This window comes from Patagioenas fasciata, chromosome Z (assembly GCF_037038585.1).
Source record: "Patagioenas fasciata isolate bPatFas1 chromosome Z, bPatFas1.hap1, whole genome shotgun sequence".
NCBI classification, from domain to species: domain Eukaryota; kingdom Metazoa; phylum Chordata; class Aves; order Columbiformes; family Columbidae; genus Patagioenas; species Patagioenas fasciata.
In genome coordinates, this window is record NC_092560.1 from 45,119,365 (window position 1) to 45,146,752 (window position 27,388).

Here is a 27,388-nt window from a genome sequence, read left to right on the forward strand (position 1 = left end):
GAGAGACTGATACTTCGTACTCTCTATCAGCAATATATGTGCTACAAGAAGTTCTTGAATGGATCTTTGGAGCATGAGCTAATGTGTGTTAACAACTTCAAAGTACTTTCAGTATATCTGTATCAAATGAAAAATAAGAACAATGCAGAAATGGATGAAAGAAAATGAGTAAAAGCATTTTCTTCAAAGTCGTGTTGCCTAATCTGGTGACGTGTCTTGAAAGTTTTGCTTTGTTGGACAGGAGTAGAGGAGACAGATGTAAAATTATGTCTGTTTAGCCTTAGCTGTTGCCATATAATTGAAGAATATCGTACAGTAAGTTTAAAACAGCACAATTGTAAATAATAAGGAGTGAATTTAAAAGTTAATTGAAAGCCTGTTATTGATTTTATGCCATAAAGTCTCTATAACTCACAGTAATTAAATTGAACTATCTGAGGAAAAATGGATTTATATATAAATTATTTTGGACCAAGTGGCACACTCATATACTTGCACTCTGGAATAGCCCTGTACATATTATACCCATAGTTTATTTGGAATTCTTGTTTTCCCATTGCTGTAATGGTTTCAATTAGTGCTATTTTTTTCTCTGCATCAACACAGTGCTAACTTAATCTCAAATTGTTTACTTGTGTATCCTAAATCTGTGAGAGGCAAATGAGATTATTTTTAAAATGGGGTCAGCACAACAGATTAAGAGTCTCACAATGAAGAAAAGTAATCATAAGGAGTTTTTGATACTTTTGTAAAATTGTGTTCTGAGCGTGAATGTTACTGTTTGAATTTCTGGAGCTAATTAGCAATAAGTAGTAAGTGGCCTTCCCTGCCATCTGCATGGAAATATTTGACATTCTTTCTATGTTAGAACAATAACATTCCCATTTTTGATGGTGCGGGTACTTTTAAGGACAGGATGAAATCTTCCTAGCATAGAAAAAGGAAACTGTGCCTCACAGATTGAGGAAAATTATCTCTTCCTTAGAATTTCTAGCAAAAATAAACTCAGAATGAAAAGTGAAAAATTTGTTGTTGTTGTTCTTGGATGAAAATAAGCTTTCTGTCTGGAGGGCAGGGAACAGGAAGCAGCTGAAAAAAAGAGAGTGTAATTGTTTGTTTTTTTTTTTTTTTCCCCAACTATTTAATATCACTTAAACCCTATATTTTCTGGGTATCTGATGATATTGCTATGGGTGGTGAGTAAGGAGGAAAAATCTTGACAATTCAAAAGGAGAGAGTTCTTTTGGTATCTTATCTACTTTGCTTTATGCAAGACTCAGTTTTCCTTATAAAATGAACTCTCCCTTGGTAACAACGTTAAGTCAGAAGTTTGTTTCAGCAAGTCCACTTTCGCAAAAGTTGATCTGTGATCCTTTCACATGTAGTGCTGGTTCTAGGTTTTTCCAGATGCATCCTGTGTTCCACCTTGACATTCTTTCATGTGTTACTAGTGCTAATATGGAAAACTATTTTTTATTCTTAAACTCTAGGGTAGATGTTTTTCTGAAGATAAAGTGCAGAATAACTACAGACAAGAGGTATGAAATGGTGACATTAGCTTGAAAGAAATACCACTTGAGGAGACGAGGAGGACTCTGAAATTGCATTGGTTTAATGCTGGTATCAATTCTTTTTAAGAAGATTTAGAGAACTTTATAAGAATTCTCATTTCCTCTAGAAAGTGAATTTTAGTTTTTCAAAGTAAACTTTTGTTTTTTCTATACTGTGAATTTCTAATTGAATAAATCTTAACAGATTTAGGCAGGATAGCACTTTACAAAAGGAATGAAGTGGCATTAAGTAAAGTAAGGTATACTAATCCACATCTGCACTCACTGAATGAAAGGGATTTTGGTTTCTGTATTTTGCTCTAAAAAACCAACGCCTAAATGTCAAAATAAAATGCAATGGTGGGAATCTGTTTTGTAAAACAGCTCAGTTAGAGATGTCTCTTGTAGTCATCTTTAGCTTTATGAACAATCCATGTCAGCTCTGCTTTTGGAACAACCTTCATAGGATTCATGCTTTGAAAGAAAAAGCTATACATCAAAATCGTACTTTCAAATTTATGACTGCTACAGAAAAATATAGTTATTTCACAACTGAATCAAGTTTAGTTAAAGCAATGTGTTATAATCATGAAATTAAAACGATCTTTGTCTTGGATGTAGCATGCATCCAACTTTTGTATATAGGGCAATGAAGAATTATTAGAATTCTAAGAAAAAAATATTGAATTATTGAACTGTTTACGTATGAAGAAAGATTATAGAGGCATGGTATGTTTAGTTAGCTTATGAATTAGTGTAGAGGCACAGTATATTCCTGATGCATAACTACTGTTTCAAAGTACTATGGTAATATAAACAATACTGTATAATAAATACCTGGTACCATGCTGTTGCAAATGTCAAAGAACAGCATGTAATGGTACAAGAGCTTGTCACTTAGAAAATCACCCAGTATAATGGCAATGAGTAGTACGTTTTTCTTTTGGCACTTTAGCAAAATAAACTGATACAAGTTGTCATCTGCCTCATCAAAATAAGCACCATGATTTAATAACCGTGTTAACTGGAAATGGGTCGGTAATGTAGATAAGTTATTTAATGTTATCTGTGCATTAGCATAAAACTATATGCTAATCTGCAAATTCCACATACTCTACCCCTGTGTAAAACAAAACAAAACCAAAAACAACAAAAAACCACCACCACCACCACAACAAAATCCCAATAAAACAAATCAACTAAACAAACAAAAACAACCACAACCACAACAAAAAACCCTCGCAAAAACCAAAACTCAAACAATCTACTTTCTTCCTTAAGTTTTTAAACTGACCTCCCAGTTTCACTAGGAATATTTGAGATTTGTGAGATTTGGTACCACTTTTGCATTCAGCTTACATACTGCCTTTATGATTTTGTAAATTTTGATCTTATTGATGTTGGATGGACAAATTATAGTATTTTCCAAAGAAGAGCATAAATAAAACAAGCATGGAGGTATCATGTTTCCTCCCGTAACTTTTACAACATAGATAAGGTAATCTGAAACTTCTGTGGTGCAAAATTCTGAAGACTCCTTATGTTTTATATGTTGGAAACTTATGGCTAAAATTTCACAACTGAATCAAGTGGCTAAAATTTGATCTTTTGAAAAATATGTATATGATCAGGAGATGTTTAATTCTCTATTGAGGCAATAAACAATGATATCAAAGAAAACTGGTGTTGTTGATGCTTTTGAAGAAATTGATTCGTTTTTTCCCTTTGGATAAGTTTTATTTTCACAGTTTTGAAGACACGTCCAAGAAACTTCAAATGTATGATGATAACAAATTGTATTTAACCTTCGGTAAGATGCTACCTATCGTGGTAGAGCTGTCCCCTCTTCCTCACAATGTTTTTCTGTAACAGCGGTTCCAGTCTTTTAAAAATTGTGTCTGTTTGACCCCCTTGAATTTAAGTTAAACATTAGCTTAAAATGTCAGCAAGTTTCTTCTGACAAAAAGCAAGAAGGATTGATTTCTTGATTTACAGAACAGAGATGTAGTTATGATTTAAGAAAAAAAATCATCCTCAGTTGCTCAGTTGATTTAGCCAACCTGCAGGACTCTCAGTTTAGCTCTCAACAGTCGTAGGAATTCTTACGTTAAAGAAGTCTCCTCTTTTTCACTTTTCTCCCATTTCCTTTTCCTCTCTCCCGTCCCTCTCCCTTTTTCTTCTGCCCTTTCCTTCTCCATCTCTCTTTCCCCCTTCTTTCTTTCCTTTTCTTTCTGTTACATCTCTAACTGCTTTTTGTTCTTATTATTAAGAGGAATGAAGATTCTGGATTAAACTCACATTCTTCACTTTTGAACTGTTAGAATTAAAATGTAAATGGAGGAAGAGATGTCTTTTCCCTGGGAGTTTATTTCTTCTCTTCCTCTAGACACTTTCCTTTTCTACTATGTTTCTTTGCATTTCAGAGTTCATTTGCCTGTTATTTTTGCTATTTGTCTGGGGATACCTGACATTAAATAATAAATTATTGTCCATTTATCTCTAACAGTTTTATAGATTATTTCACTGCAGAATTCATCCTGAACCTAGTTGTAACAAACACAGAATTAACTACGAACATTTGTAAAGATTTTTTTCATTTCTGTAGCTGAGAACTTGTTGACAGATATGACCTGTCGTAGAGAACTGAGTACAGCAGTTGTGATGTCTGTTTTAAAATATGCTCCTTAATACTCAAAAATGTATTACTCAACACAGTGTGTTTACTAAAATACCTGTAGTATTGTCCCTCTATTTCAGAACATAGCATGAGATGCTTAGTTGCCAATTTTAATAGGAAATCCATAAAACATCAGAGACAGATATAAGATTTCAGACATGTCAAATATTTTGTGTTCTGAAAAGTCTGTTTCTAAAAGGTGGATATTAAAATCACAGAAGATTTTGCTAAATTTGCCTGTAACAGAATGGGTTCAGATCAGTAAGATAAAGGACTTGGAAGAAAAACACTGTTCATCAGGAAAAAGTTGCATTCTCTAGGTGAAACTAGAACACTGGTACTCAGTCTTTGCGTACTAGAAGTATGTTCTAGTACTTTATGTTGCCAAAGTAAAGAGGCAGAGGAATTGTCTTTGTCTATCTTTGTGGATTGCCAGGCATACCATGGCCTCTGCAGTCTGTGCTTTGGCAACAAGAAGACTCTGGGCTCCATCCCACACATGCTGACCAGTACAGCTGAGCAGTAACAAGTTTAGTTTGTTACTAGGATGGGCCAGCAACATGCTGCAATAATCTCTTCTCCACCCATCTTCAAGAAAAGTGATGCTGCATTTCAAAACACCTTATTCTAGAGAGGCTAGCTCTTTGGGGTCAGGATTGTTCAGCCTGTCTTTTCACATATCATTCCACGAGCACCATCAACAGCAGCCATGAAGGAAAATGACAACATTTGTGAAAAACTGATTTCACTTCACTTTTATCTCAGAAGAGCTAGCAATATTGAAGGATTTAGTAGAGGTCATTGTCTATCTGGGTGTAATACACAACCTACCCAGTCTCTTCAGTTGTATCTTTTCATAAAGTATTTGAGAATTAAATGTGAACACATTGTGAATGATGTATTTTAAATGCATTTCACAAATCATAGCTGCAAAGCCTAAAGATAAATCTATATGAAACATCGATTTTCTCAGAACACAATCCCTTCATCCCTGGATTTAATTCCTGTTTATTCTGCTAGTGTTCATCAAGTCTGCCTACAGCTATGCAAGCAGATAATTAGATAGATTTCACCCAGACATATGCTTTTGCGTATACTAGGATTTTTCCTCCTTTAATGATAACAATAAACAGAAAAAGAAGTTCTGCAGACAGGAATGGAAGGCTGACAATATGTAACTCTGGTCTTAAAATACATGACATCCACGTGTCAGGTGCCAATAGGTGCAGAATTGTGGTCTTCATAAATGAAGTATTATCTCTGTCGGTCAAAAATGGAAGATTTACCATTTAATTTAACATCTTGTTCCATCTTCAGAGTCTTGGCTTCAATTCAAGTTTGCTGATGATACCAAACTCGGAGGAGTGGCGGACACGCCAGAAGGCTGTGCTGCCATCCAGCGAGACGTGGACAGACTGGAGAGCTGGGCAGGGGAAAATTTAATGAAATATAACAAGGGCAAGTGTAGAGTAATGCATCTGGGTAGGAACAACCCCTGGTTCCAGTATAAGTGGGGGAATGACCTATTAGAGAGCAGTGTAGGGGAAAGGGACCTGGGGGTCCTGGTGGACAGCAGGATGACCATGAGCCAGCACTGTGCCCTTGTGGCCAGGAAGGCCAATGGCATCCTGGGGTATATTAGAAGGGGAGCTGTTAGTAGGTCAAGAGATGTTCTCCTTCCCCTCTACTCTGCCCTGGTGAGACCACATCTGGAGTATTGTGTCCAGTTCTGGGCCCCTCAGTTCAAGAAGGACAAGGAACTGCTGGAGAGAGGCAACAAAGATGATTAAGGGAGTGGAGCGTTTCCCATATGAGGAAAGGCTGAGGGAGCTGGGTCTCTTTAGCTTGGAGGAGACTGAGGGGTGAACTCATTAATGTTATAAATACGTAAAGGATGAGTGTCATGAGGATGGAGCCAGGATCTTCTCGGTGACAACCAATGATAGGACAAGGAGCAATGGGTACAAACTGGAACACGGGAGGTTCCATTTAAATTTGAGAAGAAACTTCTTCTCACTGAGGGTGACAGAACACTGGAACAGGCTGCCCAGGGGTGTTGTGGAGTCTCCTTCTCTGGAGACATTCAAAACCCACCTGGACACATTCCTGTGTAACCTCATCTAAGTGTTCCTGCTCTGGCAGGGGAATTGGACTGGATGATCTTTCGAGGTCCCTTCCAATCCCTAACATTCTGTGATTCTGCTGCTTATTGTCAGCACAGGCAGCTGACACCGATCTACTGCATTAAGGCTTGACAATATTTCTGAAAAAGTCACATTGAATTTTCAAGTCTCTGATCCCTCAGTCATGAGTGAGGCAGCATTTGAATGAATTTGTCCACAAGATTTTTAACTGATATCTCTCCGTACAGAGCAACATTTCACAGTTGCAAGAGCTGTGATGAACAGGCTATGATGAATAACAGCAACATATCTCAGTCACTATTCAGAATTTATACCTATGGGGCCAAGAGCTGTATTTTCAAAACAGTGAGTTTGGCTTTGTTCACAGAATCACAGAGTGTTAGGTATTCAAAGGCACCTCGAAAGATCAGCCAGTCCAATCCCGCTGCCAGAGCAGGAACACTTAGATGAGGCTACACAGGAATGTGTCCAGGTGGGTTTTGAATGTCTCCAGAGAAGGAGACTCCACAACCCCCCTGGGCAGCCTGTTCCAGTGTTCTGTTACCCTTACTGAGAAGAAGTTTCTTCTCAAATTTAAATGGAACCTCCTGTGTTCTAGTTTCTACCCATTGCTCCTTGTCCTATCATTGGTTGTCACCGAGAAGAGCCTGGCTTCATCCTCGTGACACTCACCCTGTACATATTTATAACATTAATAAGGTCACCCCTCAGTTTCCTCTTCTCCAAACTAAAGAGACCCAGCTCCCTCAGCCTTTCCTCATACGGGAGATGCTCCACTCCTTTGATCATCTCTGGGGCTCTGCGCTGGACTCTCTCCAGCAGTTCCCTGTCCTTCTTGAACTGAGAGGCCCAGAACTGGACACAACACTCCAGGTGGGGTCTCACCAGGGCAGAGTGGAGGGGGGATGTACGCTTAGTAGAGGATGTATGTTAGTAGAGGAAAGGATGTATGCTTAGTTCACAATCAGTTTCTTTTATTCCCTGAGAATAAATAAAACTTTGTGTATATGATAATTAAGCTTTTAATGAGGCATATTTATACTGGAGCAAGAGTTGCTATCATTTATGGTTCCTTTTAGTCATTTTGTGTATATAGTTAATAGATACTTAAATATATTAATAATATATGCACATATGTTCTCTATGTTAACTGTGGTAAATTCAGCTCTTTTTGGAAAACAATTGTTATTCAAAGACTGAAAATGTAATAATAAAGGGTCACTGGCAATATAGGTAGAAATTGTGATGTACTTTAGCTTGTTATAATGGCACAGTGAGAAAATCTACTGGAATGTACACCACTGCTCTTTAGAGAGACCATGTGCCTGGAGGTCCTGTTGATTCCTACTGGGGGGGATATTAAGCACTCCCAAAAACTTGTCCCTAAGTGTCTGCCACAGATATCTTTAAAGTAGGCATTGCTTGTTTGTCAAGAATTTTAATACAGTAAAAGTATTGGCCATCAGCTCAGTAGATTGCAGAAAAAATCCAATTTGTTATGTATTGTCATCCTACGATTCTGCAGGAACTGTTAATGAACAAACACTACAATACTACTCTTCAAGACCTCTGTTGTTATCACTGATGATGCTGTTGCACAAATGTGTTTTGGTATGATAAGGAGCTGTGTAAATTGAAGATCTCTTCTGAAACAAGAGGTGTTTAGTTTCTGTCAGTCTCAATTTTGTTTCTTTCCATGCTACTTGTCTAATCCAATTAAAAAATATGGACATGAAAATAATTAAGATAAACTATCTGAAACCTTTGATCAGAATATATTAAGTTGATGTCAATGTAAGTATTTGTTGTTTCTGATTTGAAGACCATTAAAATCTGTCATGTATTTCTGGGTCACGTATACAAGATGGGTTATGTTACCCTTGCTTCATTGGAAAGGAAATTTTGGATTTCCTATTAGAAGAATACTGACAGTGGAAAACCTTTAGTCTCACATATCTCCACTAATGGCTATAAATCCAAACCTAAGGTGAGACATTACAGCTAAGCTAATTATAACTCATTAAATTTGCAGGGCAGTAGGGTGAACTTTTAAAACCACATGGAAAACAGGGATGATTGCAACACACTCTGGAAGAGCTTCATTGCCTTGCATGTCTGGGCTGTTATTGCAGAGATTTTTTTCAATGTTTCACATCATTCTCTTCTGTGGCTGCCAGTCTGGTAAATGAAATCTGTACTCAAGCTTTCCACTGGAAAGTGTATTGGGACAGCATAACCATGTAGTATGATGTCAGCTGCCTGGATCATGAGGCTAAACAAACTTTTTCAGTAGCTAGGAAATGCTGTCTGCATTTTGAATTGTACATGAATGATACGTGGTTGTGGCCTAGTTTTACTTGCACCTTCTCCTGCCACTGATGTTGCCCCTTTAGGACACCATCCAAGCCTTCATGCTTTGATAATTGGAATTATAGTGCTGATTTCTTTTAAAGAAGGTTGACCAGGGAGTGTTCCCTAACTGAGCGCTAGTTTTTCTGGTTACAAGATGGGAAGTGAAATGCTGTCTAACACTAGAGCACATAGCATTACTTTCTTGTTGAATTTCACTAGATTGGTTTTGACTCGAAGATGAAGCTCAGATCTGCTGTTTTCTGCCACCTTTAAGAATAGCTGTCTGTATAGTAAGATGCCTGTACAGGTATATAGGTATAGGAATATGTACAGGAATTGTGTTGGCTCTTTATCAAAATACATTTAATATAAAATGCTACAGGTGGCAAGAAAAGCTTTCTGGTGACATCACAGATGTAGAAACCCTTTAACATTTCAGCTCCCTTTCTGTTTACTTGTTTACAAGGCATTAATCTTGTGTTTCACCCTCAAGGAGAGAGACACAAAACACAAACCCCTTCTTTTAAGAAGGACTCAAGGGAATGAGGTAGCACCAGAGATAATTTGTAGATGTGAGGTATTGCAGTTAAGTGTTTTTTGATGATCACTATTGGCAATGCAAGCCACAAAAAATGAAGTCTGAGTGTACACGGACATGTTTAAAGATACGAATTACTGGAATAATACTGCTCTGAAGAAAAGTCATATGCTTTTACCAGGCTTATTGATAATGGCTTGCTAAACAAATGGTTCATTCTGCAGCACGTAGCCTGCTGTCATCTTCATGTATTCATACTGACACTCCAGGGTCATCTAGAAGCTGAAATAAGAATTCAAACATTTATTCAGTGAGACACTATTTAAGCGAGCTAACCTATTTAAGTTAAATAGGTTACAGGTTTAATGGCTATCTTTCCAGAGTTGCTGTACAGAGGAAAGTTTGAAGACACTTTCTAGGTTACCAATTTCTTCAAGTTTTAGTGGTATCCACCATTATACAAAGATGACGGTGTGTCTCAAGCAAGGAGAATCTGTCAAAACAGAATGTTGCTCTCACCCATCATTGCCTGAAACAATTAAACATCTCTTTGCTATTCATGCAATAATTGTAATCTCTTATTTGCTCACTTCATATTCCTGTCAGTCTTGGTCCCCCAGTCCACACGGAACAGCGGCTTTGCTGAAGGACTTAGATTCTGCAGCTTGGCATACCGCACCGCTTTCTTGGGTGTCTTTGATGACTAATTGTTAGAAGTTATGGTGACGTTATTTATTGTAACAAGAAATGTACTGAAGATAATAAGTAACAAGGATTAGAAGGTCAAAAGGATTTAAAACAATGGACATATATCCTTGAATGTCAGCATCCTTATCTAAACTAATTTGATAAGTCAGCAAAGTTCCACAAATTGGTGTTCTGAAAGTGAACAAACTAATTATAAGATGAAAATGATACCTCTACTCTGGAAGTCACCCACCACCCAAAGAAGCCCCCTGCCCACTGAACATGCACAATGAATTTTTAAGACTCTGTATCTTTAAATGAAGGCGAGAAGACTTAGCCAATTAACACATAAGTAGGAATGCATGTATGTTAGAAAGGAGCGGTTATGTACAGACCAATGTATAAATAACCGAAGTCTTGGAAACTAAGGCGTGCTATTTTAGCGAAATACTGCCTAGCACCTCTTTCTGTACAGAATTGTAACTAAACAAATTCCTCAGCTTTCTGTGTAGAGAGTGTTCACTGCATGAACAACCCATTTTTGAGACAACATCTTCACTGGCTTTGTACTTCACCTGTACTGTGTTTCCCTGTACTCCACAATTTCTCCATTTACTTTTGTGTTGCTTCTCTTCCCTGGTCTGTTTCAGCTCCTGTTGTTTCTTCCCTTTTTCTGTCTACCCTTGTCACCCTGTAGTCTCTGGCTGATACTTTCTCTTATGCAGTCTCTTTGCCCTGGATAGGTCCCTGTGACTGTCACATGTCCTAATCATCACCAAAACCCTTAGAACTATTTCCAAGACACCGTTCTGGTCCATTTACCTCATCTGTACTCTTGGTTTGTTTGGGTGCCTGTCCCCTCCCATTTCCCTTTGATGTTTGTTGTATGCTGAGACAACCTATGGTACAGAAAACACATTAAGCTGTGTGAATAATCTGCATGTTGCTGAAGGTGGTGGCAGTATCATGGTGCCTTTTATGTCCTTGATCCACCAAAGATATAAAGCTATTATAGCTCCACTCAATATTTAATGCATTTAATTCTGACAGTTCAGTCAGCTGACCAATGCAGCAGCTGCCACACATATATTTGTATCACTCCTTTCGCTGTCACCAGTGGCTATTTGATTTAAAAGAGATCAGAGAGGGATATATTGGTCAAACCAATTAATTTTATAAATAGAGTCCACTAATGATTGCATCCTCCTCACACTTTCTTCCTGGCTCTCACAGCACACAGGGCCAGAACAGTTTATTGTTCCCATACTGGGACACAAGTGCAGAGGTGGTGGAGGTGCTGTTGGGGCCAGAAGGCTGAAAGCTTGAAGCTGACTTGTTGAAAGACTTCTTACTGCATCTGTCAGATACCTTTACCTTTTTACATATCCCCTAGCAAATCCTTTGTACTCTTTGAAGCTGAGTTACCATTGTTTGCCCTAATGGTGATAAAGCCTATGCTTAGATTTCACTCTCTAAGCTGTATATGAGGTTCTATGTACACAGTATATGTTCAGACAACATATAATCCCTCTGAGACTGGCACCCTAGAACTGTTCAATCTGTGGAAACTGTCATGCTTTTTGTTTTTAAAATGTAGCTGGGTTTAGCTGCTTTTCCTGTATTAAGTTGTTTGTTCTTGTGCTATGGTCTGAATGCCTTTACATTACTAATGCATTAGCATTTTCATGAACTGCTTGCTCTCTGCTATTCATTATATGTGCCCCACATTTGACTTGAAAGCTTTTTCACCTCTGAGGTGAATCCTTTTCTGGCATGCTTAAGAGAAAAAAATTTAAATTGCTGGTGCTTAGAACCACTGGAAAAAAATCCTGTGGAGATGCTCATGCGTACTTTTATTTGTATAAGAATAAATCGTTTTAATGTGTGACTTAATGCTTTCTAATTTTCCCTCACAGGAGAAAGAGTAATTAATAGGAGGAAAAGTCATGTGGCGGGAAAAGAACCAGCAAAAGTAGTGAATCTTCTTGTAGAATTAAAACAAAAAACTATCTCAGATGCTAGTGCAGGCAAAAAGTGTGATTTTGGTGAATATCATGGAATCAGATGCTGTATGACCATGGGCCTTCAGTAAGGTTGTTTCACAACTGATAAATAAAATCACACTCAGTGGTCCCACTCTGAATTTGTTTAGCACAAAAGATTTTTCAAAGCTTTCAAATCTTAAATAAATTCTTAAATTATTATGAATTTTATTGGTCATGAATAGCAACAATAAATCACTTTAGGAAGGAAATTACTCATCAGGCTGTAAGTGCAGTTTAAAAGCCCTTATAGTGTTTTAGGACACCTTTTATGATTGGGCGAGGTGAGCACTCACATGTATATAAAAAATTGCAGCATCCCTAGCAGATCCTCCATGATGTGAAATGCTTTAGAATTTGTTTTCCCCCGATCTTCACAAATCACAGTACATCACTTGTCACCTTCGGTGACTAACCCAAACAATTACCCTCCTTGTTTTACACTGCAATCTTACCTCCTACAAGGTGAGAGCTTTATTTTTAATTGCATTGCTATTTACAAGATGTTCAGAGCAAGCAGCAGCACACTACGGATACGTGTGGGTATTTCTGGTGAGCTTTTGTTCTTCCACTGAGACAGCAATTTGATCGAAGCTGCAAAGGAACAGGAAAAAAAAACTTTCCTTGTGTAATTCCCTCAATCAAGCTGCACATCTCTGAACTGAAATTTCTGGGTTCACTGCTTTTGTACGCATATTTTTTTTGCACTCTAAGCAAACAAATGAGCACACAAACTGAAACCAAACAAATTCATGTTTTCAATTAGGAGAGGTCTGATGTTCTATTATTATACACTTTTGTCCTCTCAACAGGTAGTATTGAGATCTTCAAACTATTCCCTTGAGGGTTTCTTAGTGGAGAGTTTCCATTCTGTTGAAATGCTCTTTCTGGACAGCTACCTCCAGAGAAAATAATGTCTGAACTACTAGAGAGTAGACAAGAGCACAGTCACACAGGATCTAGGGTGACCTGAATAAGGTTCAAACTAAAGGTAATGACAGAAGTACAATCCTTCCAGAGTGCACATGTGCATGTATAATGTTGACTGTGCATATTTTAAATTGCCTTGGTCAAACCATGAATAAAGCAACTCATGACACTGTGAAACAAAGGATGTTTTTGGTAGCAGTTTATTTTTGTCTGCACAATTAAATAAATTTGGTTACAAATGGGTCATGGTATGTCCTTATCAGTCCTTCCGAGGTTATATAACATTTACTCTTTTCACCTGCTCTGTGTATGTAGACACTCTATAATGTTGTCATGATGAATGTGATGAGATAGCTTTACATATTGATGATTAAATTCCAGATTTAGACTTCCTGTTGTTCTTCATCTCTCCTTCCTCCTGTGAGCAAAAAATGGTAGAGTTTTGCCTATGCTGCTTTAGTATCTACAGTTCAAGCAACTCTCCCTCTTGCTTTTTCCCACTGGCCTTTTGTTAATGTGCCTTGATTACTGAACCATTCATTTTTACTAACAAATTTTCTTTATACTGTCTATCTGTTGTCACTGTAATGCTCTGTGACAGGTTTACTAACTGTGCTGTGTCCAATCTTTCTTATGAAAGAATCTCATCTTCAGATTTCTAGATGCAGCATCTCAAACTATTTTAAAGCAAACCAAATTTCTGTTAATAGGAAATAGGGTTTGCATCTGTTTATAGTGGGCTATAATCCACTGCACAGAGAAAATACATTTCGTAAACTTTCATTTTGTATCAACAAGGGCTTGGAGGTCCCAGACCATTATGCCTCAGCTCAGCCTTGCTCCAGCGGACTTGGTGCTAAGCCTGCATGCACAATACATCACTAGTGAGATATACTGGAGTGAGGTTGTCACCTAAGAGGCCCAATCATACCACTGCACTAATCTGTAGTAGTATCTGATTTGGCTGGCATACACTGCCTTTGAGATCATCCAGAATAAGAGACATCAAATTTTACATACTGCCAAAATCCTTCCCCTTCACTCACATAAAATTAGTATGTCATCTTGTGAATGTGCACAGTGCCAATGGAAGCAATGGGCATGAGTGTTCACGTGTCAGCAAAGTCTGGTTATTAGGCAGTCAGATTTCTCTCCTAGAATGCTGCAATGTTTCAACTTCGTCTAATGCATTTCTCATCATTGTAGTTGAAAGGTGCGTTAACTCTGGAAAATTCAAAAATGTTTTCCACTAAAATGACTTTCTGTTTCTGATCAATGAGATTCCAGGGTGTGGGAAAAAGGGAAAAACTAACCCAAACACCTCTGTCCTTCAGAAACATACTGCAAAAGGGAATTATGCACTTTGGAAAAATATTTTTGTGGCCTCTAAGTGTTTCTGCTAAATAACTCAGCCCTTTGTGGAAAATTCCTTGGTGACCTTCTGCACCTTTCCCTCTGCAGAATCTTGTAGGTGTTTTCTGCTGAACAGGGCAGAAAACGAGCTCCAATGGGAGTGCAGCAAACCATCTGAATAAATCATTCTTCAAATACGTGACCCAATTTCTTCTCAGTGGAACAGCATAGTCCGCTAATGGAAGTGTTCTGGTTTCAATATAGTTATCTTTTTCCCTGGGAGTGAAACAAAAACCTTGAATGCAGGTGTATCTAGCAATGAAGTCTTCCAGTGCAAACAAATGAGGCGTGGTGAGATACTGGCAATAGAGAGACTGCACGGGCATGCTGACCCCTTGTTGACAGGAGACAGCAGTGAAGCAGTATGCCTCAGTTTTGCCTCCCATGCTTTATTTTGAAGGAATTGCAACAAAAATGAAAATGGGACTAAAACTTAGGTTCCAAAGGGGAACTTTATTCAAAGTTTTAAATCTAAACTCCTGTGGCCTTTGGAGAAATCTGGGTTTTGAGATGTTGTGGCTGACTACTACTTTTTTGGTGGCTAAATCAAAATTCTGTACCTTTTCAAAGCAAACTATGTACATATGTTTTTTCTTTTAAAAGTTATATTATCCAAGATATGTCTAATTTCTGAAGGGATTTATTTTCTTGATTCTTCGGTAATATTTCCAACCTACCTTCTTGAGTTCCTGTTGGAAGCGTTGTAAGTATAAAGATAATAGCATTCAGTTGACATTACAGGAATAACATGAGGACTGGAAAAAGTAATATTCTACTTCATGTTCTTTCAAGCAAAGAGTCTGTTTCTTAGTCCCATGGGAAGACCAAGAAGGCCAATAAACACTTGCATTTCTCAGGATGGAGGTACAGCTTTCCCTTTGGTCACATTTTTCTCACTATTCTCACAACATTTTTTTCATATGAAGATAAAGTTAAAGATTTAGTGGCCATTTAAAATGTGCCAACTGATTTTGCACAAGAGGAAATGAGCAATTATCACACAGTTCTTCTGGTTCATAAAATGTGGCATTTAAACGTATATCTATTCCTCAAGTGAGGATGACAACAAGCACCTGGGGGTAAAAACAGGTAAAATGCCACGGTTTTTGAAGTTTATTGCTTCAACCGGAGATCAACAGCAAATTACAACGTTGTGATGCAAGACCAGTACATCCTTGGACATTTTTGTTTAATAAAGTTAACACTGATTAACAAGTTCACACGTTTTCTGTTGATGCTCAGGGTTTCTTTTTTTTTTTTTTTTCTATTTTTTTTTTTTAAACAACCAAACTATTTATTCTTTTAGTGTTGTAGACATGATCTGTAAGATACGTTACAGGTTAACTGTAATATGTCTGAGAAATATGCGAATTCTCATGCTGAAAGATTACTAACCAAGACATTTTCTTAAAATATCTTTTATGACCTACAGACAAAATAGTACTGGGAAAACTGTTTCTTTAGTGTGCATCCAGACTCACTTCTAACCCATTTTGAACCCATGACTCTTTACTTTCTGTTTCAACAGCTAGCTAGATCTGTTCTAGTCTAGCTTGAAAGGCATGCTCTTGCTTTTTGTCTCAAAGTCACAAGTGTAATCAACGGGATGCAAATTGCTGTTGCAGACATGCTTCTGCAAAGTGCTAAGCACCATAGGCATGATTCTAATTTCTAATTGTATGCTTACCTTCACAAAAAAAAAAAAGAGAGAAGAATGAGACCATCTGTTTGACTGATGGGACTGGATTTGGAGTATTCTGTCGACTTCACATCTGAGCCCTCAGGCTGTATGCATTATGTTAAGAAAAGTGGAGGAAAAAGTAGTTCTTCAGTAAGATGTTGACATTCCAGTGTGATTTTTGCTGAGATGCGCCCTTACCCAGGAAGAGCATGAATGCAGCAATTCTGCTTGTGGCTTTGTCCTGCCTTGTCAAGAAAGGCATTTAGTTTATTTATTTAGCCATAAAACATTCCTGTTTAAAGACCACAGGGTCACAGAATGTTAGGGATTGGAAGGGATCTTGAAAGATCACCTAGTCCAATCCCCCCACTGGAGCAGGAGCACCCAGATGAGGTTACACAGGAAGGCATCCCAGAGGGTTTTGAATGTCTCCAGAGGAGGAGACTCCACAACCCCCCTGGGCAGCCTGTTCCAGTGTTCTGTTACCTTTACTGAGAAGTTTCTTCTCAAATTTAAATGGAACCTCCCGTGTTCCAGTTTGTACCCATTGCTCCTTGTCCTATCATTGGTTGTCACCGAGAAGATCCTGGCTTCATCCTCATGACACTCATCCTTTACATATTTATAACATTAATGAGTTCACCCCTCAGTCTCCTCCAAGCTAAAGAGACCCAGCTCCCTCAGCCTTTCCTCATACGGGAGATGCTCCACTCCCTTAACCATCTTTGTGGCTCTAAAAATCACAACTAAGTAAGCATAAACTGCATGGTACTAAAATAATGCGTGTTGTAAGGTTACTCATTTAATAAAATGCCTATCTGTGAAAAGAATTAGCAGTTACTTCCATATTTAACCATACCTGCCATCTAGTAACTTTAGCACGTTATAGGTGCTAAGTTTGCCCCATGATAAGTGAAATTTTATTTTTGTTTTGTTTTCTGTTAAACAACTGCAATTTCTTCATTAAAACACCTTATCCCTGCCCAAGAGATCCAAGTAGTTTTTTACTTTCTTCCACAAAAGCCTTACCCAAAACATCTTCATCTCTTCTTTCTGCACTTGATGCATAGTAATAACAATTCATCTTCCCATTTTATTATTCAATTTAATTTCATTTATTTATCTATATATTTATTTATTTTATTTATTTTTAAAATGTGAAGCACATTTGTTCTCTTTCATTTTGTTTGCATTTGTTCCTAGCTGTGAACTGTCACCCTGAATTGGATAACTGTTCCTTAGGAAATGTTAGTAGTTATTAGTCCCAAGTAAACAGTATTTGTACTTGACCCATACATGTTTTCTCCAATGTGTAAAAGAGTAAGAAAAAAAAAGTAATTTATACCTACTTCATTACTTGCTGTAGCAGAAATGCGAATTGTATTTCTGAACACGAAAATTTCAAAATACTAGCAGCATACGCAGAACATAACTGTGATGGCTGCTTGTTTCCAAACAGTTATATGTTTTACCTCAGAGCACAGATATTAATATATACAATGCAAGCTGTAGCAAACCATTTGGACTTTTAAGCATCTTTATTTGAAATACTATTGCTTCAAGCACCTAAAACTAATGAATCTGTCTTAAAAAAATTAAAATTAAAATTCATGTTGAAATAGAACATACAAGAACAAAAGTATTCACCCAAATCTTTTTACAAACTTATTCCATTCCGTCAGGTGTGCTGTAAGGGTTTGTAGCTGGCTAGCCTTTAAGTTAGCCCAGGCTGTCCCAAATTTAAGCCACCCACCACCTAGAAGTTTAAAGACAAACCCACATATGAAATTTCTGGATGGAAAAGCAGAAATCCTTGCAAATGATGGATTTGCAGAAAAAAAAAAATAAAAGGGGTGCAGATATGAAACATCAGTGAAGACAAAATATATGTTGAAATACAGTGTTTTCTTTTTTGTCTGATCAGATAAATATCGATGTCAGTTCACTGCTGTAAAACAGACCTTATACCTGGTCTAAGTAGAAACACAAATTAGAGACTACCACAAAGAAGGAAACATTGATTTACTTTTATTTACTAATGCTTACAAAAGTTGTGAATACATAACAACACTAAAAATTACTTGCTGCTAGAGCATCTTTTGAGATGAACCATAAGATATACCATGCACTTTTTTATAGAAAACAGAAACTGAGGGGGAAAAAGTGAGTTTTCTTCTCACATCCTTGTCTCCTCAAGTGGTCTGTTCATGAAATCTTGGATTGCTTGGTGTAAGGGTAGCCATTTATTAATTGAAGCTTTCAAAGCTGTAATCCACCTAGAAGAAATGAAAGACCAACAACTGGCTCTGATCTAGTGTTATGCATAATTTTTTTATTCTATGAAACATGCCTTTTATAAACAGTGTTTGTACATCAGTGTTCCTATGCATGCTGATAGTAATTGGATTGGAGAGAGGCAAGAGACGGAGGAGTTGACTATAGGTGCAACATATCTTAAGACCGGTTTCCAACATACTGAAAAGCTTTGTCCTTTGTTCATTAAATTGAAACTCAAATCCTGTAATTAATACGCTTTAGACAAAAAAAAGAACTCCTACTGACAGACAGAGAATCAGGCTAGATTATGATGAGGGAATTCACCTTTAGAACATGATTTCATAGGCTTTTTAAAAATTTTATTTTTAAAAATTTATTTATTCTAATGGTAATTTCTGGAAGTAAACCATTCTTGGGAATGAGGAGGATATTATTTCAATTATCTCTAATAAGAGGTACCATAGCTTTGGTGTTTAGCCTAATCACCTACACATCATTGTGATAAGCACCTTATCAAGGTTTCTTTGTGAACTGCTGCAAGCCAGGTCATGCATGACAATAGAAGAATGGATGACTCACGCGCCAGCATGCTCTACTGCAGTTTGACTAAAGCTGCAATTAAAAGGAAATCTAGGGGAACAGTGTTCCCGATTTCCTAAATCTAGCAAATAAAATTTAAAAAAAGAAAAAAGTTTGGTTTACCTTTTGTTTTCGTTTACATTCTCTGCACATAAGTAAAAAGTTTTAAATTCTTCAGATGGAGGTTTGAGTTCAATTACAGATCTCTTGGAGCCCAGAGACTGTTCACTCACAGTATACCCCTGTAGGTAAAGGCCACCTGGACAGAATAAAATAGCATGCATAATGTACAATGTGGATACTATTTATGAAATTACTGCCAATTACAAGCATATCAACAATTCTTGCAGGTTGGATTTTCAGATGCCTTGTGCTGGGAGTTTTGACGAAGTTGTGCAGAATTTATGTATAAAATACTTCAAAATGTGAAATATCGGGTTTCATTCTGAAAATTAATTTGAAAGTAGTATAAAACATGATTCCTGTGCAGCAAATGATCAGCAGTATAGTTTTATTTAGCTTTCCATTAAATAAGAAGCAGCAAAATATTTTTCCAGCTTTTTTTTTTTTTTAATTATTATTTTTTTTCTTTTGTTTGACATCTAAAGGGTTAGGAATAACAACATTAAAAAAATTCCTAGAGTCATCATTGGTCCCCCTTGCTGCCATTAGCACTGGAATGTCATTTGCTGGCCACACTAATCAGCAGTGAAGGAAAGGCCTTAGACAGAATTTGGTCTTCATGACATTTTCATTTTAGCTTTTGTTTGAATGTTTGTTTATTTTTTTCCTAGACATCAGTTCATACTGGTAAATAGCCAAAAAGACCTGCAGAGCTTATTAACGGCAGCTGCATGTTCCTGTTCTTGTCTTTGGGTCTGCATTTTTGTTTGGTTCTCACATTTAGTGACAAGAGCATCAAATTAATGCTATAGCATTGAGAATGATATGGGGGAATGAGAATCTGTAGCAAAACTAGAAAAAGCGATAGTCACAATAACATGAAAGAAAGCACTACTGTATACAAGAATTTGTATGTAGTAGAATATTTAAACAACAAAGTCACATATTTAGCGGTAGCAGCATAGGCTTAGATGTCATGAACACATAATACTTCCTTTTTGCCTTTCCACTAATTCATTGCTTAGTTCTGGGCAAGCCTTAGCTTCAGTTCCGTGTAGAGAGGAAATCACTGGTCATTTCATAAGTATGACCCTTGGTAGATGAAAAATGCTATGTAAATTGTATAGACTATAAAGCAGAACACCTGTTGCCTGATTATGCGGCGAAAAAGCATAAACCGTAAGAAAAGTTTTCCCTTTTGATCTGAATGTTAGCTAGTAAGCAGAAGTACAATAGCATTTTCTTTCTGATTCTTCTGACTGCGAACTTCCTTACCACAGGGCGAGCACATTTGCAGGTCCTGATCCATCCCCTGTTTCTGGTGCACCCTTTTATCTATCTATCTATCTATCTATCTATCTATCTATCTATCTATCTATCTATCATCTATCTATCTACCTACCTACCTACCTACCTACCTACCTACCTACCTACCTACCTACCTACCTATTTATTTGTTCCGGTGCACCCATTTATTTATTTATTTCTTTATTAATACCGACTTTCATGGAGTTGTGCTTGCAGGCTTTCCTCAGTGCCTGAAACTCAGCTCCTCTACTTGTAACTGACCCCAGCAGCCTCATGTGTCTGTCTTCAGAGAGTAGCCAGACACCCACTTCTGGTGTGGGAAAAGCTGCTACGTGGCAGCTTTAGCTGCAAATGACCATGGCCACACGCTGGAGCATCAGCCTCTGCTGGATTAGGGAAGTTCTGCCTGTTGTTTGGTGGACTAGCTTTGCCAAGGCCATGTGAATGCCTAATAGCGGTAGAGAAACTAGTCCAAGTTTATGATGTCCCTCCCTCCGAGGATGCCACATAACACGGAGGAGTTGGCAGCTTTCAACACCTTGCAAACAGTGGGACTGGCTCAAGCCACTGTGAGGTGCTTTGGAAGGGTGGCTCTTGTCACTGATGTTTGCTCTTGAGGTAGTGTGCAGAGATCCTGGATAGCTCCATTCCAGAAGGAAAAATTCAGATCATGGGAGGAAAAAGAGAGAAGATGAAGGGGAATCAGGTGGCTATTTTATGACCAGAGACTGAGTGAGGTCTTCTTTCACTCACCTTCACAGAACAGAATGAGTTTGCTGATAAGAAACTCTAATTAATGATCCAAGTTCTATTTGGAAACTATTGCGAAACATTTCTGCTTAAAATTAAAATCAAACAGCCATCCTTACCTTGGGCAGGTGTTGAGCGAAGAGTGGCATAGAAGTACAAACAGCCATCTTTTAGAATGCAGTAGTGCTGCACCCAGATGTCTTTGTTTCTGTCCAGCTGATGGAGAAGCCCCAGGCACTCTGGGTTTTTGATAGCCAAGGGTGGAAGTGTAGTGTTATGCAGTGTGACATCTACCCACACATGGTTCTGTGAAGCAAGCATGTAATGAAAAGTTCTGGTAAGAAATTAAACAGGACCTGCTAATATTAAAATACACGGGCTCTAGTCCCCTGCTAGGAAATCAGCTTTTGTTGTGAAAATAATTTGAAAAATCAGCACTGAAAATGAAAATAGAAAAACCTATATTTGACGGCAAATAGTGACCATCTTCTACTTTCTTCTTACAATAATAATTTATGTTTTCTGCATCAGTTTTGTTTTTCAGTATAAGTTTTGCTGGTAGTAACAGCTGTATGAATAATCTTCAAAAAAAAAAAAAAAGTTATCTTTCTGATTGCCTGACTGCAGCATTCTTTACTGTGTGTAATCTGGCAAAAGAAGGTTCACCATTTAGTCTCTGGGTTCCAGAAAAAATGCGGTGATGTCTGAGGCCAGAATACAGCTCTCAGACTTGGATGGAAGCATTACCACACATAAAATGTTTATGGATGCCGTCCCATCCCTTTCAGGAAAGTGGAGTCTTTTTCATCACTAAAATTATCCTGTTGTCATTTTTAGGTGAAGAAAAACCTCAAGCCATGACAGACTGCCATTACATAGGCTATTTGTATGATAAAAGAAACCAAAAATAAATAAGTCAAAAATAAACTGTTGCTTAATAAGACCAAGTTGTCTGATGGAAGATAAAAGCATTTATTCTTTTCCTATAAATCTGAGAGGCCTTAGGGACTCAGCCTCTACAAGTGAGTTTTGCTTATCTGCAATACGCATTTCAAATTCTACATCAACCAGTCTCATGGTTATTTGAAATCCATGTGGACAATGTGTGCAATATCAATAGCATCCTGCTTGTTTCCACAGTGGTTCCCTTTTGCATTTTTTCTGACAAGGGAGAGATGGAAAAAAAGACCTGGTAACAGTATTCTTTGTTACGAATGGGAAACCTGCCGAGCTTTGTTGAAGCAAAGTGCAGAGGAGGACTTCAGTAATACTAGATGTATTCATGAAGTAGTTATCCTTGTATATTCATTAAGACAATATAGTGTCAATATATGCAAAAAGACAGAGTAGCAAACAAAAAAGAAGGAAAATACAAGCTTTTTTCTGTTCAAATGAATGGAAAGTCTAGTTAGAAGGAAGGAACGAATATAGTGTTCATTAAGAACAGAGGTTAGGCAATGAAAGTGACATATTAAATCAAACATTTCTTTCAGAAAAGGACATTGTTTGCTCCAAGACAAAACTGGAAAAGATAAAGTAGTAGCACAAAAAGAAGCCAACTTACTCTCTTCTTAATGGGTGAATGCATGAGAGATCTTTCTGTATATGTAATGTTGGAACTTTTATACAACATCATTTTTGTTTGTTACACTGAAGAATGAACCTTCAATGTGTTTTCTTTTGTGTATGTGTGCCTTTATCCTCCTTTTTGGCTCAGGTTATTTTTTGTTTGTTTTGGCTAGGGTGCACATTTTAAATAGCTTGATTTGGTTTTGTTTTGCTGTTGTCAAGAATGCGTAAAAGCCCCTTGAGAGCACAGGCATCCAGGACCGCAGCAAACAGGGCCAGCAAACAGGGTTAGTAAAGCAGTTTGCAGGGTAGGGTGAGCAGGAAGGGCAAGGAAGATCTGCCAGCTCAAGAGATTAGTTCAGTTAGTGGTTATTACCCTTGCAGGAGGATCCTGAATATGGTATCCACCCAGCGTAAAAGTAAAGGTAAGTCCCCTGCTCTTGCCATGAAAGAGGCAGCAACCCAGACTGAGCTACCATGGAAACATGCAGCCATCCAGACCTCAGGCTGCAGGGAATGCCAGGGCGTCTCACTAGTATGGGATGGCAGGAGAGATAACAGTTGCATGAGGTGTGAACAAGTGGATGACCTGCTCAGCCTGGTGGTAGAGCTGAAGGAGGAAGCAGAAAGGTTGAGAAGTATCAGGGAGTCAGAGAAGGAAATAGACTGTTGGGGTTAAGCTGTGGCCTCCCTGAAACATGAAATGCTACCACCAAGAAACCAAGACCAGGTGCTCACATGATCAGAAAGGTCTACGCTCCATATTATGACCACCTCCACAAGGAAGAAAAGAAGTGATATAGTTGTAGGTGTCTCCCTTCTGGAGGGTACAGAGGGTCCAATATACAGACAGACCCTCCTCTTAGAGAGGTCTGCTGCCTTCCTAGGGCCAGGGTTAAGGGCATCACCAGGAAACTTCCCTGGCTGATACAGCCCTTGTTACTATTCTTCCATGTGTGTGGTGATGAAGTTGCGACCTGTAGTCCAAGGGAGATTAAAAGACACTTCAGGGCCTTAGGATGGTTGTTGAGGGAATCAGGAGCACAGTTTTCTCCTCTCTCCTTCCAGCTGTAGGCAGTGACATTAGAAGAAGCAGACAAGTACAGTCCATTAATACATGGCTCTGTGATTGGCGTCACAGCCACAATTTTGGCTTTTTTGATAGCAAGGTGGCCTACATGGCACAGGGTTTGCTGGCATCAGATGGAGTTCACCTTTCTTACAGGTGGAAGAGGGTCTTTGCACATCAGCTAGCTGGGCTCATTGACAGGGCTTTAAACTAGACATGATGTGGGAGGGGGATGATATTGGGCTCACCTGTGACATGCTGTGGGATGAGACACCAAGCATAGATGGGTGAGATGAAGCAGGCTTTAAACTGATGAGCTCAGGGGGTGAGGTCCCAAGTGGCCATGGTCATGCCATCACATTCAACTGGGGAACAAACCAGGCCAACCAGAGCAACAACAAATACTCCTTAGTTGCCTCCCAAGATAAGAACCAGAAGGCCAACCACCTCAAGGATACATATAGTTGCAGTGGATCCTTCTGTACCCCTCAGAAGAAACCCACATGCTTGAGCACTTCTCTGAAGTGTCTATACACCAACACACATAGCATCGGGAATAAGCAAGAAGAATTATAGATCTATGTGTGGTCGCAGGGCCATGACCTCATTGCTATTATGGATATGTGGTAGGGCAGATGAAGAACAAGTTGAGTCCTTATGGGTAAAAATTAATAGACAAGCTAACATGTGGGACACTGTTGTGGGTGTTTACTACAGCCCACCTGATCAGGAAGAGGAAGTTGATGAGGCCTTCTACAGACAACTAGAAGTAACCTAATGATCACACACTCTGGTTCTCATGGGAGACTTCAATCACACTGACATCTGCAGGGTGGGCAACACAGGTAAGTGCACACAATCCAGGAGATTCCTACAGATCATTGATGATAACTTCTTGACACAGATGGTGGTGTGTTGCTGGACCTTGCCTTAACAAAACAAGAAGAACTGGTTGGAGATGTGAAGGTTGGGGGCAGCCTTGGATACAGTGATCATAAGATGGTGGAGTTCAGGATCCTGTGTGGAGGAAGCAGGATAATAGGTAGGACTAAACCCATGGGCTTCAGTAGGGTGAACTTTAGCTTCTTCAAGGTCCTACTTGGAAGAATCCCATGGTTCAGGTTTCTAGAAGGTAGGAGGGTCCAAGAGAGCTGGCTAATATTCAGACATCACTTCCTCCAAGCTCAAGACTGGTGGATCCCTATGAGCAAGAAATCAAGTAAAGGGAGTTAGAGGATGGATGAGTAAGGAGCTCCTGTCAAAACTCAGGTGGAAGAAGGATGCTTATGTAATGTGGAAAAACGGACATGCCACCTGAGAGGATATAAGGTGGCTTCTAAAATACGCAGGGATGCAGAGAGAAAGGCCAGGCTTCACTTGGAATTAAATCTGGCCAGGGATGTCAAGAGCAACAATAAGGGCTTCAAGTATATCAACAGCAAAAAGAAGTTTAGGGAAACCATAGGTCCACTGCTGAATGGAGTGGGTGCCCTGGTGATGGATGACATGGAGAAGGCAGAGTTACTGAATGTCTTCTTTTATTTCCATCTTTACTGCTAAAACCAGCCCTCAGGAATCCAGGACCCTAGAGAACAGGAGAAGTGCCTGAGGACTGGAAGAAAGCCAGTGTCACTCCTGTCTTCAAAAAGGGCAAGAGGGATGACCCAGCAAGCTACAGTTCAGTCAGCCTCATATCCATCCCTGGAAAGGTGATGCAACGGCTCATTCGGGACGTCATCTGCAAGCATGTGAAGGAAAAAAGGTTATCAGGAGTAGTCAGTATGGATTCACCAAGGGGAAATCATGTTTGACCAACCTGATAACCTTCTCTCAAGTTATGGCTGGCTGGGTAGATGAGGGAAGAGCAGTTGATGTTGTCTAGCTGGACTTCAGCAAGGTTTTTGACACTGTCTCCCATGACAACCATCAGGAAGTGGAGGTTGGATGAGTGCACAGTGAGATGGATTATGAACTGGTTGGATGGCAGAGCTCAGAGGGTTGTGATCAATGGTGCAGAGTCTGGCTGAAGACCTGTAGTTAAAGGGGTACCACAGGGGTCAGTATTAGGTCCAGTCCTTTTTAACCTGTTCATCAATGACCTGGATGACGAGACTGTGTGTACCCTCAGCGAGTTTGTTGATAATATCAAAATGGGAGGAAGGGTTGATACAGTAGAAGGCTGTGCTGCCATTCAGCGAGACCGGTACAGGCTGGGCAGAGAAGAACATGATGAAATTCAACAAGGGCAAGTTTAGGGTCCTGCACCTGGGGAGGCACCAGTACAGGTTAGAGGTTGATGCTGGAAAGCAGATCTGCAGAGAGGGACCTTGGAGTTCTGGTTGACAACAGGTTGACCATGAGTCAGCAATGTGCCTATGTGGCCAAGAAGCCCAACTGTATCCTGGGGTGCATTAAGAGAAGTGTGACCAGAAGGTAAAGGGAGGTTAACCTTTGCCTCTGCTCTGCCCTGATGAGCCTGCATCTGGACTACTACGTCTAGTCCTGGGATTCCCAGTTTAAGAAGGACAAGGAACTACTGAAGGGAGTCCAGCAGCTGTCTGTGAAGATGATAAGGGGTCTGGAGCATCTTTCTTATGAGGAGAGACTGAGAGACCTGGGTCTGTTCAGCCTGGAGAAGAGAAGGCTGAGAAAGGATCTTATCAATGTTTTTAAATAGCTCAAGGGTGGATATCAAAAGAAAATGGGACCAGACTCTTTTCAGTGGTGCCCAATGATAGGATGAGGGGCAACAGGCACAGACTGAAGCGTAGGACATTCCATCTAAACATGAGAAGAAGCTTCTTTACTTTGAGGGTATCAGAGCACTGGAACAGGCTGCCCAGAGAGGTTGTGGAGTCTCCTTCCCTGAAGACATTGAAAACCCGCCTGGACACATTCCTGTGCGATCTGCTCTAGGTGAAACTGCTTTAACAGGTGGGTTGGACTAGATGATCTCCAGAGGTCCCTTCCAGCCCTGACCATTCTGTGATTCTGTGAGTCTGTGATTCTGGCGTACCCGTTTATTTCTTTAAGAAACACTGTCAGGGAGACTATGCTTGGAAACAAACTTGGTTTTGCACTTACAGTCTCATCTAAAAGCTGAAGCCAAAAGAATTATATGTTTGATCAACTTTATTTCAATGGAAAAGCAATTAAAATAACAATAAACACCTTTCACTGTCTGGAAACCCATCAGTAAAGCACACTGCTGAAGGAGTCACTCATGCGCCATGGGTTGAGAGAAGGAGGAAAGTACTTTTTTTTTTTTTTTTTTTTGTAATTGCATTAATGCAGGTTGTAATTTGTACCTTGCAGCTTCCTTATTTTTTCATCGATGATTTTATTTCATCTTCAAAAAAACATAAACTTTGATACTTACTCTGCATTGGAGCCTCACATTCTTTCTGCTAAAAATAAAGCTGGTTCAGGAGCTAAACCTTTTTTAGAAAGATTTTACAGATCAACAGCATATATAGGTGGTCGGCCTATAGACGGAAAGAACAGGAACCATGGGGTCAAAAAAGGGCAGGCTAAAGTGTCTTTGACCCCTGTGCTTCCAATCCTTGAAGTACAAAAAATTAGCTTTGCAGTTCCCAGTTCAGGGAACAGCCAGGAACTACTCATGCTAAATTACATTGGCCTGAAAAAGATCTCTCTAGCAGCTCAAGGTCAACGGTGGCTATGTTTCCCCCAGCCACA

The 27,388-nt window shown here is 39.0% G+C and overlaps 1 protein-coding gene across 1 annotated transcript in view; it reads right to left on the reverse strand.

The window, feature by feature from the left end:
- Positions 1–18,074: 18,074 nt before the first annotated feature.
- Positions 18,075–27,388, reverse strand: part of LOC139826385 (uncharacterized) — a 41,656-nt gene continuing 32,342 nt past the window's right edge. The window contains exons 10-12 of the mRNA XM_071802009.1: positions 21,171–21,357; positions 18,994–19,129; positions 18,075–18,290 (exon numbers count right to left, since the gene is read on the reverse strand). Coding sequence (XP_071658110.1) covers positions 18,191–18,290; positions 18,994–19,129; positions 21,171–21,357 — 423 coding nt within the window. The 3' untranslated portion in view covers positions 18,075–18,190. The remainder of the gene's footprint in view (positions 18,291–18,993; positions 19,130–21,170; positions 21,358–27,388) is intronic.